Source organism: Poeciliopsis prolifica, unplaced genomic scaffold (assembly GCF_027474105.1).
Source record: "Poeciliopsis prolifica strain line A6 unplaced genomic scaffold, Auburn_PproV2 SCAFFOLD036, whole genome shotgun sequence".
In the NCBI taxonomy this organism is placed as follows: Eukaryota; Metazoa; Chordata; class Actinopteri; order Cyprinodontiformes; family Poeciliidae; genus Poeciliopsis; species Poeciliopsis prolifica.
This window is the reverse complement of record NW_026562411.1, coordinates 265001-280941: the sequence shown is the minus strand read 5'-3', so window position 1 is coordinate 280941 and position 15941 is coordinate 265001. Positions and strand designations below refer to the sequence as shown.

The following is a 15941-nucleotide window of genomic DNA, read 5'->3' as shown; positions in this document are numbered from 1 at the left end:
AAAAAATGAAAGGAAAAAGTGTACATTACACTTTTTATATAAATCCAGATTTATTTACATTTCACTGGGAACACTGGGCACAGGCAGTCCAGTGACTGGGAGGCGTCCCGGTATCCAGGCTAAAGTGAAGGTTGAAAATGAAATTATAAAGGTCTTCTTGGACGATGCTGAAGGACACGTGTCTCCAAACTGTCTCTAGCATTTATAAATGCTTAGATGTGAATTATATAATGATTGAAACATGTATGCCCCCTATCTTATCTTTTCTTTTTGTCTCCTATGGACTGCACTGCAGAGCTTTTGTTCTGTGTTATGTTGTTTTTTTAACAAAAATTAATAAACATATCCACAAATGTTTTTTTAAATGATCTCACAGTGTAACAGAAAATTTATCCCTCCTCCACATTCAGAAAAACATAATTTAGCATATTGGGGCTCAGACTCATAGCATCTGTATAGCTAAACACTGACGACGTGGAACATGACTGAAGACACCAGCCGATCCCCCCAGAACTGGTTTCTCTGGGAGGAGAACTGCAGGCAACTGGGAGCTAATCCACTTCCCTTCTAACAGCATTTCTCATGAACTCTCTTTAGAAAAACGGCCCAGACTGAAAAAAGTTAGCTAAGCTAAAAAATAACACAGTAACTTCAAACCAGTTTAGCTAATACTTCTTGGTTGTTTAGAAGCTACATTTTGGCCACAAAATCAAGTAACTGTTCGTAAAATTGTTTTTTTTTTTTTGCTTTTCATTTTTACCTGTGAAAGGTAATGCCAGTCGATCCAGTTTGCACTTTAAAATGATTGAAACGAGTCCAACTAGGACATGAAGTGTGGAGCTCCCGTCGCTCTACTGCCACATCCAAGATGGTAGCGACCTAATGTAGCTACCGCTAACTACAGCTGCTAGCTACAACTGCTAACTAGGACTGCTAACTACAGCTGGTTACTACAACTGCTAGCTACAACTGCTAACTAGGACTGCTAACTACAGCTCCTAGCTACAACTGCTAACTACAGCTTCTTACTACAACCGCTTGCTACAACTCCAAGCTACTAATGCTAACTCCGACAGCCAACTACAACTGGGATGATGCTGGGATGATACTGGGATGATGCTGGGATGATACTGGGATGATGCTGGGATGATACTGGAATGATGCTGGGATGATGCTGGGATGATACTGGGATGATACTGGGATGATACTGGGATGATGCTGGGATGATACTGGGATGATACTGGGATGATGTTGGGATGATACTGGGATGATACTGGGATGATGCTGGAATGATACTGGGATGATACTGGGATGATACTGGGATGATGCTGGGATGATACTGGGATGATGCTGGAATGATGCTGGGATGATGCTGGGATGATGTTGGGATGATGCTGGGATGATGTTGGGATGATGCTGGGATGATACTGGGATGATACTGGGATGATACTGGGATGATGCTGGGATGATATTGGGATGATACTGGGATGATACTGGGATGATACTGGGATGATGCTGGGATGATATTGGGATGATACTGGGATGATACTGGGATGATACTGGGATGATGTTGGGATGATGCTGGGATGATACTGGGATGATATTGGGATGATGCTGGGATGATACTGGGATGATACTGGGATGATGCTGGGATGATGCTGGGATGATACTGGGATGATACTGGGATGATGTTGGGATGATGCTGGGATGATACTGGGATGATATTGGGATGATACTGGGATGATGTTGGGATGATGCTGGGATGATACTGGGATGATACTGGGATGATGCTGGGATGATACTGGGATGATATTGGGATGATGCTGGGATGATACTGGGATGATACTGGGATGATACTGGGATGATGTTGGGATGATGCTGGGATGATACTGGGATGATATTGGGATGATATTGGGATGATGCTGGGATGATGCTGGATATTGGGATGATACTGGGATGATGTTGGGATGATGCTGGGATGATACTGGGATGATACTGGGATGATGCTGGGATGATACTGGGATGATATTGGGATGATGCTGGATGATACTGGGATGATACTGGGATGATACTGGGATGATGTTGGGATGATGCTGGGATGATACTGGGATGATATTGGGATGATATTGGGATGATGCTGGGATGATGTTGGGATGATACTGGGATGATACTGGGATGATGTTGGGATGATGTTGGGATGATGCTGGGATGATACTGGGATGATATTGGGATGATGCTGGGATGATACTGGGATGATATTGGGATGATGCTGGGATGATGTTGGGATGATACTGGGATGATACTGGGATGATATTGGGATGATATTGGGATGATGCTGGGATGATGTTGGGATGATACTGGGATGATACTGGGATGATATTGGGATGATATTGGGATGATGCTGGGATGATGTTGGGATGATACTGGGATGATATTGGGATGATGCTGGGATGATGCTGGGATGATACTGGATGATACTGGGATGATACTGGGATGATATTGGGATGATGCTGGGATGATACTGGGATGATATTGGGATGATGCTGGGATGATGTTGGGATGATACTGGGATGATACTGGGATGATATTGGGATGATATTGGGATGATGCTGGGATGATGTTGGGATGATACTGGGATGATACTGGGATGATATTGGGATGATGCTGGGATGATGCTGGGATGATACTGGGATGATACTGGGATGATACTGGGATGATACTGGGATGATATTGGGATGATACTGGGATGATACTGGGATGATATTGGGATGATGCTGGGATGATGTTGGGATGATACTGGGATGATGTTGGGATGATACTGGGATGATACTGGGATGATGTTGGGATGATGCTGGGATGATACTGGGATGATATTGGGATGATACTGGGATGATACTGGGATGATATTGGGATGATGCTGGGATGATACTGGGATGAGTCATTCTGGGACTGTAAATGGACCCAGCTGCTGACTGGATCAGCAGCTTTAAGCTCTCACATGGAGAAAGGCTTGCGCTAATAAATTCATATTGTTGTTAATATAATGATCTGACCCGGTTCTGTCTGTTCTGCAGGTGAATCTGCTGGGCCTGGACCTCCTGTCGGCTCTGGTGACCCGCCTCCAGGACCGGTTCAGAACCCACATCGGAACGGGTGAGTCTCTCTTCTTCGGCGCCTCTGCTGGTTCCGACCCGTGTCTAGCCAGTTCTGGTTCTGTTCCAGTTCTGCCAAGCCTGATGGATCGGCTGGGAGACGCCAGGGACCAGGTGAGGGAGCAGGACCAGGTTCTGCTGCTGAAGATTATGGAGCAGGCCGCCTCCCCTCAGGTAGTTCAGATCTGGCCCGGTTCCCCCCACTGGCACCAACATGGATGGGTCCGGACAGGGAGCGGTTCTGTTGGACGGCTGTTCTGATTAAACTGGGAACAGAATCTGGAGAAAAGTTGTGCTAAACTTTACTGAACCTTTGAACCCAGTTTGGTTCTGATGGACTGATGACAGGAAGTAGGTTAGAGAGAAACAGAAAGTCATGACATAGCAAGAATGGAGCCCTAACAGAACCGAGCCCTAACGGGCCCATCTGGGTTTGGTTCTGCTGGTTCTGGCGGAGTTTGGTGCTGATGTGGACCTGTGGTTCTGGTTCCAGTATGTCTGGGACCGGATGCTGGGAGGCTTCAAGCATAAGAACAACCGGACCAGAGAGGGAGTGTGCCTGTGTCTCATCGCCACGCTGAACACGTGAGCAGAACCAGAACCAGAACCACATCCTGAGGAACGCACCAGACCCAACTTGTTTCTGTTCCAGGTCCGGAGCCCAAGGCTTGACGCTGAGCAAGATCGTCCCACACATCTGCAGCCTGCTGGGAGACCCCGTGGCCCAGGTGACATCATCACTGACATCATCATAAGATATCTTTACTCCCTGTATCGCCTGGCAGCTGGGAGGCCCAGTTTGGTTCTAGTGGCACAGAAGCTAGCTTAGAAACCGACCCAAACCTCCTCCCTCCTGAGGAGTTGATCCGACTTTGCTTGAGTTCACATGTATTATATTAATAGATCATAAATGGTGTTTCCTCTTAAACTGGAGCAGCATTATAAACGTACAGAAGACCAGATGCTAACCAGTTTCCTTTCCATACATGCTAAGCTACATGAATGTGGGGCATCCTTCTCCATAATGTGATATTTGATATGTTTCTAATCATACCGACTTATACAGTAATGATCTTCTTACCTGGTAAAAAGTGTTTGCTGTAAATCTGGTTCCACAGAGTCTTCCTGACAGACCGCTGTTATCCATCGCCGCCATCTTCCTTCGTTACAAGTTCTAAAATAAAATGACAAGTTTGGATTGGATGGTTGTCTGTGCAGCCGACCGCGCGCGCCCTACGGCCATTTTAAAGTGAAATGAACTAAATGGAAGGGACTTTAATGGGGCACTGGTGGCTCTGACCCCCATCATGGCGGAGTGGGCGGAGTTCTGGTGTTAGGGTTAAACACCTATAAAACACATATTAACAAAGTCAGGAAAGACTAGAGAGTTAGATTCTTTCTCACTCGCGAGGAGAACGGACAGAGATGTGCTTCAGTTACAATCTCCTGCCGCTCTGAAGCACATTTGCCTGCTCCTCTCTTTTTATTGTTTTCAGGATCCCTAATCACAAGGACGCTGTAGCTCTAAAGCACGTATCAAACTGAAGGCCCGGGGGCCAAATCCGGCCCGCCGTAGCTTTTTATGTGGCCCTCCACAGACTAGACTAACACTAAGTGTGATTAAATATTATATTATCAATCATATCAATGCAGTTTTTATCTGTTTACTGCCAATTTATATCAATCAATCCCTCCAGTTTCTTGAGAATTTAGTTGATGTATGATTTTAGTCCATGATTTATACAGCAAGTAAATAAACAGTCGCATTTATTATTAGTTCCTGAAGAGACTGAAAAGAAGTTCAATAATATTATGTAATTTTAAGAATTCATTGACATATTAACAGTTTGTGAACAGATTTTATCAACAGATTCTGGCACAACCGGCCCTTTAAGAGCCTTCATGATCTTGATTGGGCCAAAACCAAAATGAGTTTGACACACCTGCTGTAAAGGGAGGGGAAACAACTCATCACACAGCTACAGCGTCAAATGTCATTCACTAACCAACACACAGTTATTCTGCACTAGATAATCTCCTTCCAGGCACAAAGTTAAACAGAATATGTAGTGAATCTTCACAGTGACAGTTTTATAGCAATCCAGCAACTCAACGAAGCAGAAAACCTGCAGTCTCTGCTTTCCCTCCTTCTGAGAAAGGAATATAGAAACATTCTTAATCCTAGAATGAGATTAAACAATGAAAGCATAAAAGAAGATAATGCTATAAGATTGTATGAGAATAACGAATATTTGATTAATAATATCACAATTTCTCCAACATCTGGACAACCTGACGCCGCATGCAATATAATGACCCCTTACATCATCCTCACTCAGCTCCTTCATCCCTCATTTCTTCATCATCCTCACAGCTTCTGAACACAGGAAGTTAGTCTGTGAATGTGTGGAAACAGGGATCCTGATGGAGCGCAGGTGCTGCTCTTGCTCTTCTCCATCAGGAAGTTTTGGTTTGAAGCAGCAGCAGCAGCAGACCAAAGAGTGGGATCTGGTGGATCCTGGTTCCAGAACTCTGATGACTGGTTCTGACCCAATCTCTGGCAATGCAGGTTCGGGACGGCGCCATGAGCTGCCTGGTGGAGATCTACCGCCATGTTGGGGAGCGGGTGAGGCTGGACCTCAGCAAGAAGGGCCTTCCCCAGTCACGGTACGGTAGGCCGCCGGGTCGCCATCTGGTCCAGATCCCTGGCCTGCTCTGAGGCCAGGGATGAGAGCTCCCCCTGGTGGAGTCGATGCACACTGCAGCAGCCATAAAGAATAGTTTTTATCTTCTCCCGTTTAATTTCTGATCTTCAGAATCTTTCCTTATTTTCAAGCTGCTTGAAAATAAGTAGCCAAAATTTAATCAGGTTTGATTCTGAAAGTTCAGCATGTATTCTGGCTTTTATGAGGCAGAACAACAGAAAGGTTCAAGAAAAATGATAAAAGTCTTAAAGGTGTGTTTGCACTCAATAAATGTATGCCAGGGCGATGGTTAAGGTATGGCGCATTCGGATTTTTCTTTGTAAACTACTTTAAATGATGAATCTTCTTCATTCTGCTCCATGACGGTCGTCGTCATTAGGAGAGAGATGCGATCGATCTCATCCGTCTCTTTTCTCTTCCTTAGGTTGAATGTCATCTTCAGCAGGTTTGATGAAGTCCAGAGATCTGGGAACATGATGCCATCTTCTGGTTCTGGTGAGTTCCTGTCTCCGTTTCTGGTTCTCGTTCTCAGCTGGAGGAAGAGAACAGAGAGGAATGGGTTGCCCCCAGCAATGGGTTTCTGCCAGAGCAGAAACATGTATGAAAGCTGGGCTCAGTGGACCCGGCACCAGCGCAGCGACGGGTCCAACAGCCTCGGCGGTAGATCGGACCGAACCTCTAAAGACTGCAGCTGGACCAGCTGCAGTCTGCAATGGTTCCGCTGGTTCTGCTGGCTCCAATGGTTCCGCTGGTTCCGCTGGTTCCAATGGTTCTGCTGGTTCCACTGATTCTGCTGGTTCCACTGATTCTGCTGGTTCCACTGGTTCTGTTGGTTCCGCTGGTTCCAATGGTTCTGCTGGTTCCACTGATTCTGCTGGTTCCACTGGTTCTGCTGGTTCCACTGGTTCCACTAGTTCTGCTGGTTCCACTGGTTCTGCTGGTTCCGCTGGTTCCACTGGTTCCGCTGGTTCCACTGGTTCTGCTGGTTCCACTGGTTCCACTAGTTCTGCTGGTTCCACTGGTTCTGCTGGTTCCGCTGGTTCCACTGGTTCCGCTGGTTCCACTGGTTCTGCTGGTTCCACTGGTTCCACTAGTTCTGCTGGTTCCGCTGGTTCTGCTGGTTCCACTGGTTCTGCTGGTTCCGCTGGTTCCACTGGTTCCGCTGGTTCTGCTGGTTCCACTGGTTCCACTGGTTCTGCTGGTTCCACTAGTTCTGCTGGTTCCACTGGTTCCGCTGGTTCCACTGGTTCCGCTGGTTCTGCTGGTTCCACTGGTTCCGCTGGTTCCACTGGTTCCGCTGGTTCTGCTGGTTCCACTGGTTCCGCTGGTTCCACTGGTTCCACTGGTTCCGCTGGTTCTGCTGGTTCCACTAGTTCTGCTGGTTCCGCTGGTTCTGCTGGTTCCACTGGTTCCGCTGGTTCCGCTGGTTCTGCTAGTTCCGCTGGTTCCGCTGGTTCTGCTGGTTCCACTGGTTCCGCTGGTTCCGCTGGTTCTGCTGGTTCCGCTGGTTCTGCTGGTTCCAATGGTTCTGCTGGTTCCACTGATTCTGCTGGTTCCACTGGTTCTGCTGGTTCCACTGGTTCCACTGGTTCTGCTGGTTCCGCTGGTTCCACTGGTTCCGCTGGTTCCGCTGGTTCCACTGGTTCCACTGGTTCCGCTGGTTCCACTGGTTCCACTAGTTCTGCTGGTTCCGCTGGTTCTGCTGGTTCCACTGGTTCCGCTGGTTCTGCTGGTTCCACTGGTTCCGCTGGTTCCACTGGTTCCGCTGGTTCTGCTGGTTCCACTGGTTCCGCTGGTTCCACTGGTTCCACTAGTTCTGCTGGTTCCGCTGGTTCTGCTGGTTCCACTGGTTCCGCTGGTTCTGCTGGTTCCACTAGTTCTGCTGGTTCCACTGGTTCCGCTGGTTCCACTGGTTCCGCTGGTTCTGCTGGTTCCGCTGGTTCTGCTGGTTCCACTGGTTCCACTGGTTCTGCTGGTTCCGCTGGTTCTGCTGGTTCCACTGGTTCCGCTGGTTCTGCTGGTTCCGCTGGTTCTGCTGGTTCCACTGGTTCCGCTGGTTCTGCTGGTTCCGCTGGTTCTGCTGGTTCCACTGGTTCTGCTGGTTCCGCTGGTTCCACTGGTTCCGCTGGTTCCACTGGTTCCGCTGGTTCTGCTGGTTCCGCTGGTTCCACTGGTTCCGCTGGTTCTGCTGGTTCCGCTGGTTCCAATGGTTTCGCTGGTTCCGCTGGTTCTGCTGGTTCTGCTGGTTCCGCTGGTTCCAATGGTTCTGCTGGTTCCGCTGGTTCTGCTGGTTCCACTGGTTCTGCTGGTTCCGCTGGTTCCACTGGTTCCGCTGGTTCCACTGGTTCCGCTGGTTCCGCTGGTTCTGCTGGTTCCACTGGTTCCGCTGGTTCTGCTGGTTCCGCTGGTTCTGCTGGTTCCACTGGTTCTGCTGGTTCCGCTGGTTCCACTGGTTCCGCTGGTTCCACTGGTTCCGCTGGTTCTGCTGGTTCCGCTGGTTCCACTGGTTCCGCTGGTTCTGCTGGTTCCGCTGGTTCCACTGGTTCCGCTGGTTCTGCTGGTTCCACTGGTTCCGCTGGTTCCGCTGGTTCCGCTGGTTCTGCTGGTTCTGATGGTTCCACTGGTTCCACTGGTTCCACTGGTTCTGCTGGTTCCACTAGTTCTGCTGGTTCCGCTGGTTCCACTAGTTCTGCTGGTTCTGCTGGTTCCGCTGGTTCCGCTGGTTCCGCTGGTTCCGCTGGTTCTGCTGGTTCTGCTGGTTCCGCTGGTTCCGCTGGTTCTGCTGGTTCCGCTGGTTCTGCTGGTTCCACTGGTTCCGCTGGTTCTGCTGGTTCCGCTGGTTCCACTGGTTCTGATGGTTCCACTGGTTCCGCTGGTTTCGCTGGTTCCACTGGTTCCACTGGTTCCAGAACATGGCTTGTGGTCCATGTTCTCGCTCTGTCCGGTGCCAGGTCAACAGGCTGCTGAACCGGGCCGGTTCAGTCCGGTTGTGGTTAGCCGCTCCTTCTTCTTCTGCAGATAAAAACTTTGAGGATGAAGACTCTCTGGACGGAGGCCGGTCCTCTTCGTCGTCCTCCTCCAAGGCGCCTCCTACTGGACGGAGGGCGGTGGTGAGCTCCGTGAGACGGCCCGGTTCTGCTTCGTCCACCAAGTCCACAGGTGAGGGACACATCCAGCAGGACGGACGAACGTCCCCGTCCGCCCTGCTGACCTTCTCTGCTCGTGTCTTCCTATGCTGAAGGAAAGGACGCGGCTGCTGGAGCCGTTGATGAAGACGACTTTGTGAAGGTGTTTGAGGACGTCCCGCCAGTCCAGGTGTGTCCAGAACGGAACCACGATCAATCCCCCAGCTGGTTCCAATGGTGCTGCTGGTTTCACTGGTTCTGGCGGTCCATAATTTCCGGAAATTATGGAACAATTTATTATCAATAAAAGATAATTTTTCTGTTTTAAGACCATTTGCAAAAACATAATGATAACTGCAAATATTGCAAGTCAATTGTCTCACAGGTCTGTGAAACCTCAGGTGTGATTTAATCAGAGGTTTGTAAATAAACAGGAAGTAGCTGTTGCTAACTAGCGTGGACCAGGAAACGTCACGGCCACAAACTGGAGGTCCGGTGCCTCTGGTATGGCTCAGACCCACCAGCAGATGGCAGCATTCGCTACTTCAGTCCGTTTCATCAACATGTTGATGAACCCACACCATGTGACGAGACGGTGCGCCTGGGAAGTAACTAAATACAGAGGTCATTCCAGACTCTAGAAGGGGATGCGTCAGCGGAGGGCAATGCATGGGAGGGAAAACCTTTGAACTAGAGCCGCACTGACTGGGTTGTGCTTGGTGTGCAGTTCTATTCCAACAGGGAGCTGGAGGACCAACTGACCAAGATCCGAGACGTTCTGTCTGACGACAAACACGACTGGGAACAGCGCGTGGTGGCGGTATGTCCTCTGACCTCTGCCAAGCTGCCCACCGATGAGCCTGGCTGACTCTTCTGTTCCGTTGCAGCTCAAGAAGGTGCGTTCTCTCGTCCTGGCCGGAGCGCCGGACCATGAAGGCTTCCCGCACCAGCTGCGGCTGCTGGAGGCACCGCTGAAGCTGTCGGCCAAAGACCTGCGCTCCCAGGTGGTCCGAGAGGCCTGCATCACGCTGGGGTGAGACGCTGCTAACACCCCACTGGCCCTTTAAGATCCTGTAAAACATCTCTGGCCCTTTAAGATCCTGTAAAACATCTCTGGCCCTTTAAGAAGACGTTAAAATCTCTGGCCCTTTAAGATCCTGTAAAACATCTCTGGCCCTTTAAGATCCTGTAAAACATCTCTGGCCCTTTAAGAAGACGTTAAAACATCTCTGGCCCTTTAAGAAGACGTTAAAACGTCTCTGGCCCTTTAAGAACCTGCTGAAACGTCTCTGGCCCTTTAAGAAGACGTTAAAACGTCTCTGGCCCTTTGAGGAGACGTTAAAACGTCGCTGGCCCTTTAAGAAGACGTTAAAACGTCTCTGGCCCTTTTAGAACCTGCTGAAACGTCTCTGGCCCTTTAAGAACCTGCTGAAATACCTCTGGCCCGTAAGAAGGCGTCGCTGCATCAAGCCTCTGATTAATGGTCCTCAGGCGTCATTAATTCCCTCCTGATTGCCTTCATGGCAGCTCTGACATTATCCGGGTCTGGAACTGATTGGGTTTCGGTTTGCTTCAGAACCGGTTCTGCTCCGCTGTGAAACTTCGATCCATCACCCAGATTCTAATTGAACCCAGATGAGGTGGAACTGAGCAGGTCTGCAGCTAAAGAGCAGCTGCTTGATGAATGAATCACAGCTAAATAGGTTCTGGTACCACCTGAGGCCGTCACAGGCTGGACCGGACCGGACTGGACAGAACCAGCCTTTCAGACGTGAGCTTTCAGAGCACACAGCCTGAATTGAGGAACCAAAGAAAGTTCAAACAAAGTTCAAAAAGCAGATGGCCCGGAACCAGAATGAGGTCCTCAATTGGTTCTGGACCAGATCTGCTGGTCCAGAACCTGGACCAGCAGGTCCAGCAGGCTGGACCTGGACCAGCAGGTCTGGAACCTGTCTGGTTCCTCCCAGACCGTTGTGCAGCAGTGGGTCGGCTCGGTCCCCAGATGGTCTCTGACCGTATCTCCGTGTCCACCAGACATCTGTCCTCCGTCCTGCGGAACAAGTTTGACCACGGAGCAGAGAGCGTGATGCCGACCCTGCTCAACCTGGTACCAAACAGCGCCAAGGTCATGGCCACATCCGGTGTGGCGGCCATCCGCCTCATCCTCAGGGTGAGTCTCCGCCGCGGTGGGACGTCTCGGTCCCTCCGGGGGACGTGGACTCTAACTCCAGTGGTTCTCTTCCAGCACACCCACTACGCTCGCCTCATCCCCATCATCACCAGCAACTGCAGCTCCAAGTCTGTGGCTGTCAGGAGGTAAGAGCTTCTCCACAGCCTGTCCCTGCTATCCATGGAAACCAGAGACAAAATCTAAAATAGGAGGAGTGGCTTTTCAGTCTTACTTCATTCTGACACCAACTTCAGCTCCCGGTGTCGTCAGGTTGCAGGAAGCAGAGCTTCCATCGATCCGTCTGAAGCCTACAGCTCAACTGTCATAATGTTCCCTTTGAAGAAGAAAGTGCAAGTCATTCTAGCTGTTAGCATAAACTAGCTGCTAGCATCAGTAATGCTAGCAGCTAATGCTAGCATAGCTGTGTTACTGGAGAGCAGAGTGGTCACTAACATTTGCGGCCATCACCAATAAAAACATCGCCTTGTTTCTGCCACTCTGCTCTCACTGCGGTTAACTCTTATTCATCTTGTGCGTCTGCGCTGAAAATAACAGGAAGTTACGTTTTTGAAGTGTTGCCAAAACTACAGTGTGGAACTAGAGTTTGGACATGGCCGCTCTGCTCTGCTCTGCTCTTCTGTTTCTGTGCCTCCAGGCGCTGCTATGAGTTCCTGGACCTCCTGTTGCAGGAGTGGCACACGTCGACCCTGGAGAGGTGAGTCCTGCCTCGGTTGGGGACGGGGAGAGGGAGGGGGTCCGAGTGGAGGAGAGGGCGGAGCTCGTACCCCCCTCCCTCCCATGGTGACATTTGAGGCGGCTAGGCGTCGGCTCGCTAAGCTCCTGATGAGCCGGGGTGATGGATGGATGCCGTGAGGTGGCTCCTGTAACCATGGCCACGGGAGGGGAGGCATTAAAAGCGGGAGGGAACCGCAGGGAGCTCATTCCCCGAGTCTCGCCGTGGGAACCAGCAGCGCCCGTCTCTCTGTCCTCATGTTTCCGTCTCGCCCCAGACACGTGGCCGTCCTCGCCGAAACCGTCCGGAAGGGAATTCACGACGCCGACTCCGAAGCCCGCTCCATCGCCAGGAAGTACGCGTCTCCGCCTCACACTGCGATGCCGGCGGCCGGAGCGGCCGGAGCGGCCGGAGCCGCCTCTGACTCACCTGTCTGTCCCGTCGCAGGTGCTACTGGGGTTTCCATGGCCACTACAGCCGGGAGGCGGAGCTTCTGTTCCAGGCGCTGGAGGCCACCTATCAGAAGGCGCTGCAGTCGCACCTGAAGAGCTCCGACAGCATCGTGTCGCTGCCGCAGTCGGACCGCTCCTCCTCCTCCTCGCAGGAGAGCCTCAAGTAAGACCTGGAGGTTCTGGGTCTGGTTCTGGTTCTGCTGGCCTTCCTGCGTGATGACTCCAGAACGTTCTCTGTTCTAGCCGACCTCTGTCTGTGAAGAGCGTCATCGGAAGCAGCTTCACCAGAAGTAAGTGTGTTTGGGCCGAGCCCGTCCAGAACCGTGTCGGGTCCAGAGGGCTCCGCTCCAGTGTCTCCTGTCCGTCCCCGTCCAGGTAAGCTGGCGGGCTCCAGGGCGTCGGCCGCGCCGGGCTCTCTGCAGCGTTCCCGTAGCGACATCGACGTCAACGCCGCTTCCAGCGCCAAGTCCCGCCTGGGAGGCGTCCCGGCCTCCTCGCCGTTCGGCGGCGCCGCCGCCCTGCCCCCGGGGTCGTACGCCTCGCTAGGTAAAGCCTCCTGCTGTGCAAAAGTCACAGACTGACTGACAGTTAAAAGGTTTTCCAGAGGATGGATCGCTCAGTTTATTCCAAACTGATCATTATTTCATTCATCGATTTATCAGGGAATGATTCAGTTATTCTGACACTTAATCAATTATTCTAACAATTGATCCCAATGATTAATTGATTATTCTGACAATTCTTGAGGCAATCGTTTGAGACGATTAATCCGATAAAAAAGAGTATTTTCTTTTAACCACAAAGTGCATTAGAAATACAGTAAAAGATGGAGAAAACAATTTAATTCTATATTTAATTCAGAAAATGTTCTAAATATCAGCATTCCTTTCGTGAATGTTGGATCATTTGGAGCAAAGGATGCATCTGCTGCTGACAATCAGAACCGCTCAGGCGAGCTTCGGCTCAGCGATCGGCTGATCTGGAAATCAGTTATTAATAGGAGATTGTTCCAGAACCAAGTCAAGCTAAAGCTGCTGTTTGCTTGGAACAGATTTACACAGAATGTTTTTATCTTAAATACAAAATGTTTGTCCAGGTTTGGTTTCATGAATCCATTAATTAATATCCATTGATTATTTCAACAACCGATTAATCGTTGCAGCCGTCCTTTATTCCAGCTCTGCTGCAGAACTTCATGATGCCGTTCAGAGGAAGTGCAGCATGAGCAGAAGTGTTCTGACCTTTGACCCTGGACACCCTTCATGTCAGTAGGATGGGCCATTGGTTGATTTTAGTCCTTAATCATTTTTGGCCAGCCTGGTTTTTTTCTCTATCCATTGTCATCCTTGGGCTTTCATAGCGCAGTGTGATGCCAGCCCAGGGCGGCCATCTTGTTTTGCAGGAGGGGAGGACTGAAAGGAAAGTTTTGGAAAATAATTCAACTCCACCTGCTGCAGCAAACAGGAAGGGCGACAGACCGCAGTCAGTCTCAGACCTTATATGGAAATGGGACCATTGCACTCCGGAAGTGAAGGGGGCGCTGTTTCCTATATTATCAATGAGCTCTCGTTTTTATTTTCTTTTGAAATCTGTGATATATTTTCACCTTTAGGAAGGATTTTCACTCTCAGCTTGTATTTGATCTTCTCTATTTCATTTACTTCAACTCAGTTTTTCACTAATTCTGCAGCTTTCTGTGATCTTCTAAATCTGCTCCTTCGTGCTGATACTGCCTCTAGTGGCGTGTGGTGGTAACACAACTAATATAACTACATTACCAAATCAGAATAGCACAAAGTCTTTATGATTTACGATTCATTTCAGCTTTACTGGCACCGTAAAAGATCAATTATCTTATAAAACACCATATTTTTTCATTTTCTTAAAGATGTAGAGCTAATTAAATGACATAAACAATACTTTTATACATTATAAATAATATCTATGTATCTCCATCAATTACAGGAGGAACAAAAGGAATAAGACATGAAACACAACTTGATCAACTATAATAAAAATACAATTTGCAATGTATACTTAAGAAATGTAACTGATCAAAAGTCAGTAACAAACAACTGAATCAGGTTCAGAAGAATAACAACCAGGTTTTCAAACAGATACAAGCAAAAATTCACATTTTAGTTTTTACGCTGCCATCTATATTATTCTGAGACTTTATGTTGGTAGAGTCTCATATTTAGGAAAAACTATTTAGTCCATCAACATGAAAATTTTCCTTCCACTCTAAAACAATAAATCCTATTCATAGAATCACATCATCAACAATTTATGAATAGAGTAAAACACTCAGCAAGCTGCAGGTAAATATTATCATTTAGCTGGTAAAGAATAATTATTGCCCTGTCAATAAATGATTTCTAATAGATTGTTATTACCAGAGGGAAACAGAAAGGGCTTCATGAGGTCAGAGGTCAAACTGATGAAGAAAGAGGATGGATGCTCTCTGCTAAAATATTCCTGCATCTTCCATCATCTTCCAGCAAACAGTTGAGATAAAGTTGGTTCTGGTTTCACCACCATTTACCTGCTGTTTTACCTGCCAGTGAAAGTTTCATTAAAAGCTTGTTAATCTGCAGCTCATGAGACGGAACCAGCCGAGGAGATGAAAAGTTCAAACTGGAGTTAAAATGTTGTTTTAACTTGAGTTAAACTAAAGTTAAATGTTACGTTTTAACATTTTAGCTCAACAAGCTCTAGTTGGGAGATCACTAGATCCTCTTAAAGATGGCGTCTCTGAGAACATTTCTTAAAAACACTCCAAGTGTTTTCAGTGTTTTGAGCTCAATGTCCAGGAACGACTCAAAATTTGTCAGTTTCAACAGGTTGGCCTTAGACTGAAACTGGATTCACTTTGAGATCATTTAATCAGCTCTACCAATTTACAAAACATGAAAAATTTCTAGAAAATAATAAAGACTTTGAGGGAGGCTGCGGATAATACAGGAAACAGCGCCCCCTTCACTTCCGGAGTGCAATGGTCCCATTTCCATATAAGGTCTGAGACTGACTGCGGTCCGTCGCCCTTCCTGTTAGCTGCAGTAAGGTCCTTCTCAAATAATTAATCAATTTTAATTGAAAGAAAAAAAGATGCGTAAAATTTGACTTGGTCTGAAAAGATCAGAGGTCAGAAGCCTATGTAACCTCTGCTCCAGAACTGACACGGTTCTGGTTCTGGTTTCTGACCTGGACCAGGATCAGCTCTCCCAGTGGTTCACCCATTTTTTCTCCTGGTTCATCTGGTGGTGGATGGTAATGGCTGCTGCTCAGCAGAGATGGAAGCTTACTGGCTCCCAGTGCTCCCATTAAGCGGCCTGTCTCCGTTCATTGGACTGACGGTAACCACTAGACCTGCCAATCTTGTCCATCGTGTCTTGCTGCTAACATCTCCCCTCTTTCCATTCTGCTGCCTTTTTTAAAAAGATGGCGCTGCTGCTAAGAGTGACGGTAAGATCCAGTCTCTGTTAGAGACGTCCGTTCCTGTGTCCCTTCCGTCTGTCTTTTCCCCCTCTTGTTTGTCGTGTGGATGTCCTCTGCCTCTCGTCTTACTTTGGGGACACAGCGTCCTCATCAGGACAGGCTTCAT

At 48.7% G+C, this 15941-nt stretch overlaps 1 protein-coding gene across 36 annotated transcripts in view; it reads left to right on the top strand.

Annotated features, from left to right (window-relative positions):
* clasp1a (cytoplasmic linker associated protein 1a) overlaps positions 1 to 15941 on the top strand; it is a 67139-nt gene that overhangs the window by 9373 nt on the left and 41825 nt on the right. For 24 of the 36 annotated variants that reach the window (XM_055053084.1, XM_055053079.1, XM_055053077.1 and 21 more), the window contains exons 3-20: positions 3075 to 3153; positions 3223 to 3326; positions 3646 to 3737; positions 3805 to 3880; positions 5722 to 5819; positions 6282 to 6352; positions 8876 to 9016; positions 9099 to 9172; positions 9710 to 9802; positions 9870 to 10015; positions 11017 to 11152; positions 11228 to 11298; positions 11808 to 11867; positions 12163 to 12240; positions 12333 to 12500; positions 12581 to 12627; positions 12713 to 12883; positions 15779 to 15802. In XM_055053084.1, the coding sequence (XP_054909059.1) occupies positions 3075 to 3153; positions 3223 to 3326; positions 3646 to 3737; positions 3805 to 3880; positions 5722 to 5819; positions 6282 to 6352; positions 8876 to 9016; positions 9099 to 9172; positions 9710 to 9802; positions 9870 to 10015; positions 11017 to 11152; positions 11228 to 11298; positions 11808 to 11867; positions 12163 to 12240; positions 12333 to 12500; positions 12581 to 12627; positions 12713 to 12883; positions 15779 to 15802 (1729 nt within the window). The remainder of the gene's footprint in view (positions 1 to 3074; positions 3154 to 3222; positions 3327 to 3645; positions 3738 to 3804; positions 3881 to 5721; positions 5820 to 6281; positions 6353 to 8875; positions 9017 to 9098; positions 9173 to 9709; positions 9803 to 9869; positions 10016 to 11016; positions 11153 to 11227; positions 11299 to 11807; positions 11868 to 12162; positions 12241 to 12332; positions 12501 to 12580; positions 12628 to 12712; positions 12884 to 15778; positions 15803 to 15941) is intronic. The other 12 variants (XM_055053090.1, XM_055053080.1, XM_055053066.1 and 9 more) reach the window with 1 other exon arrangement.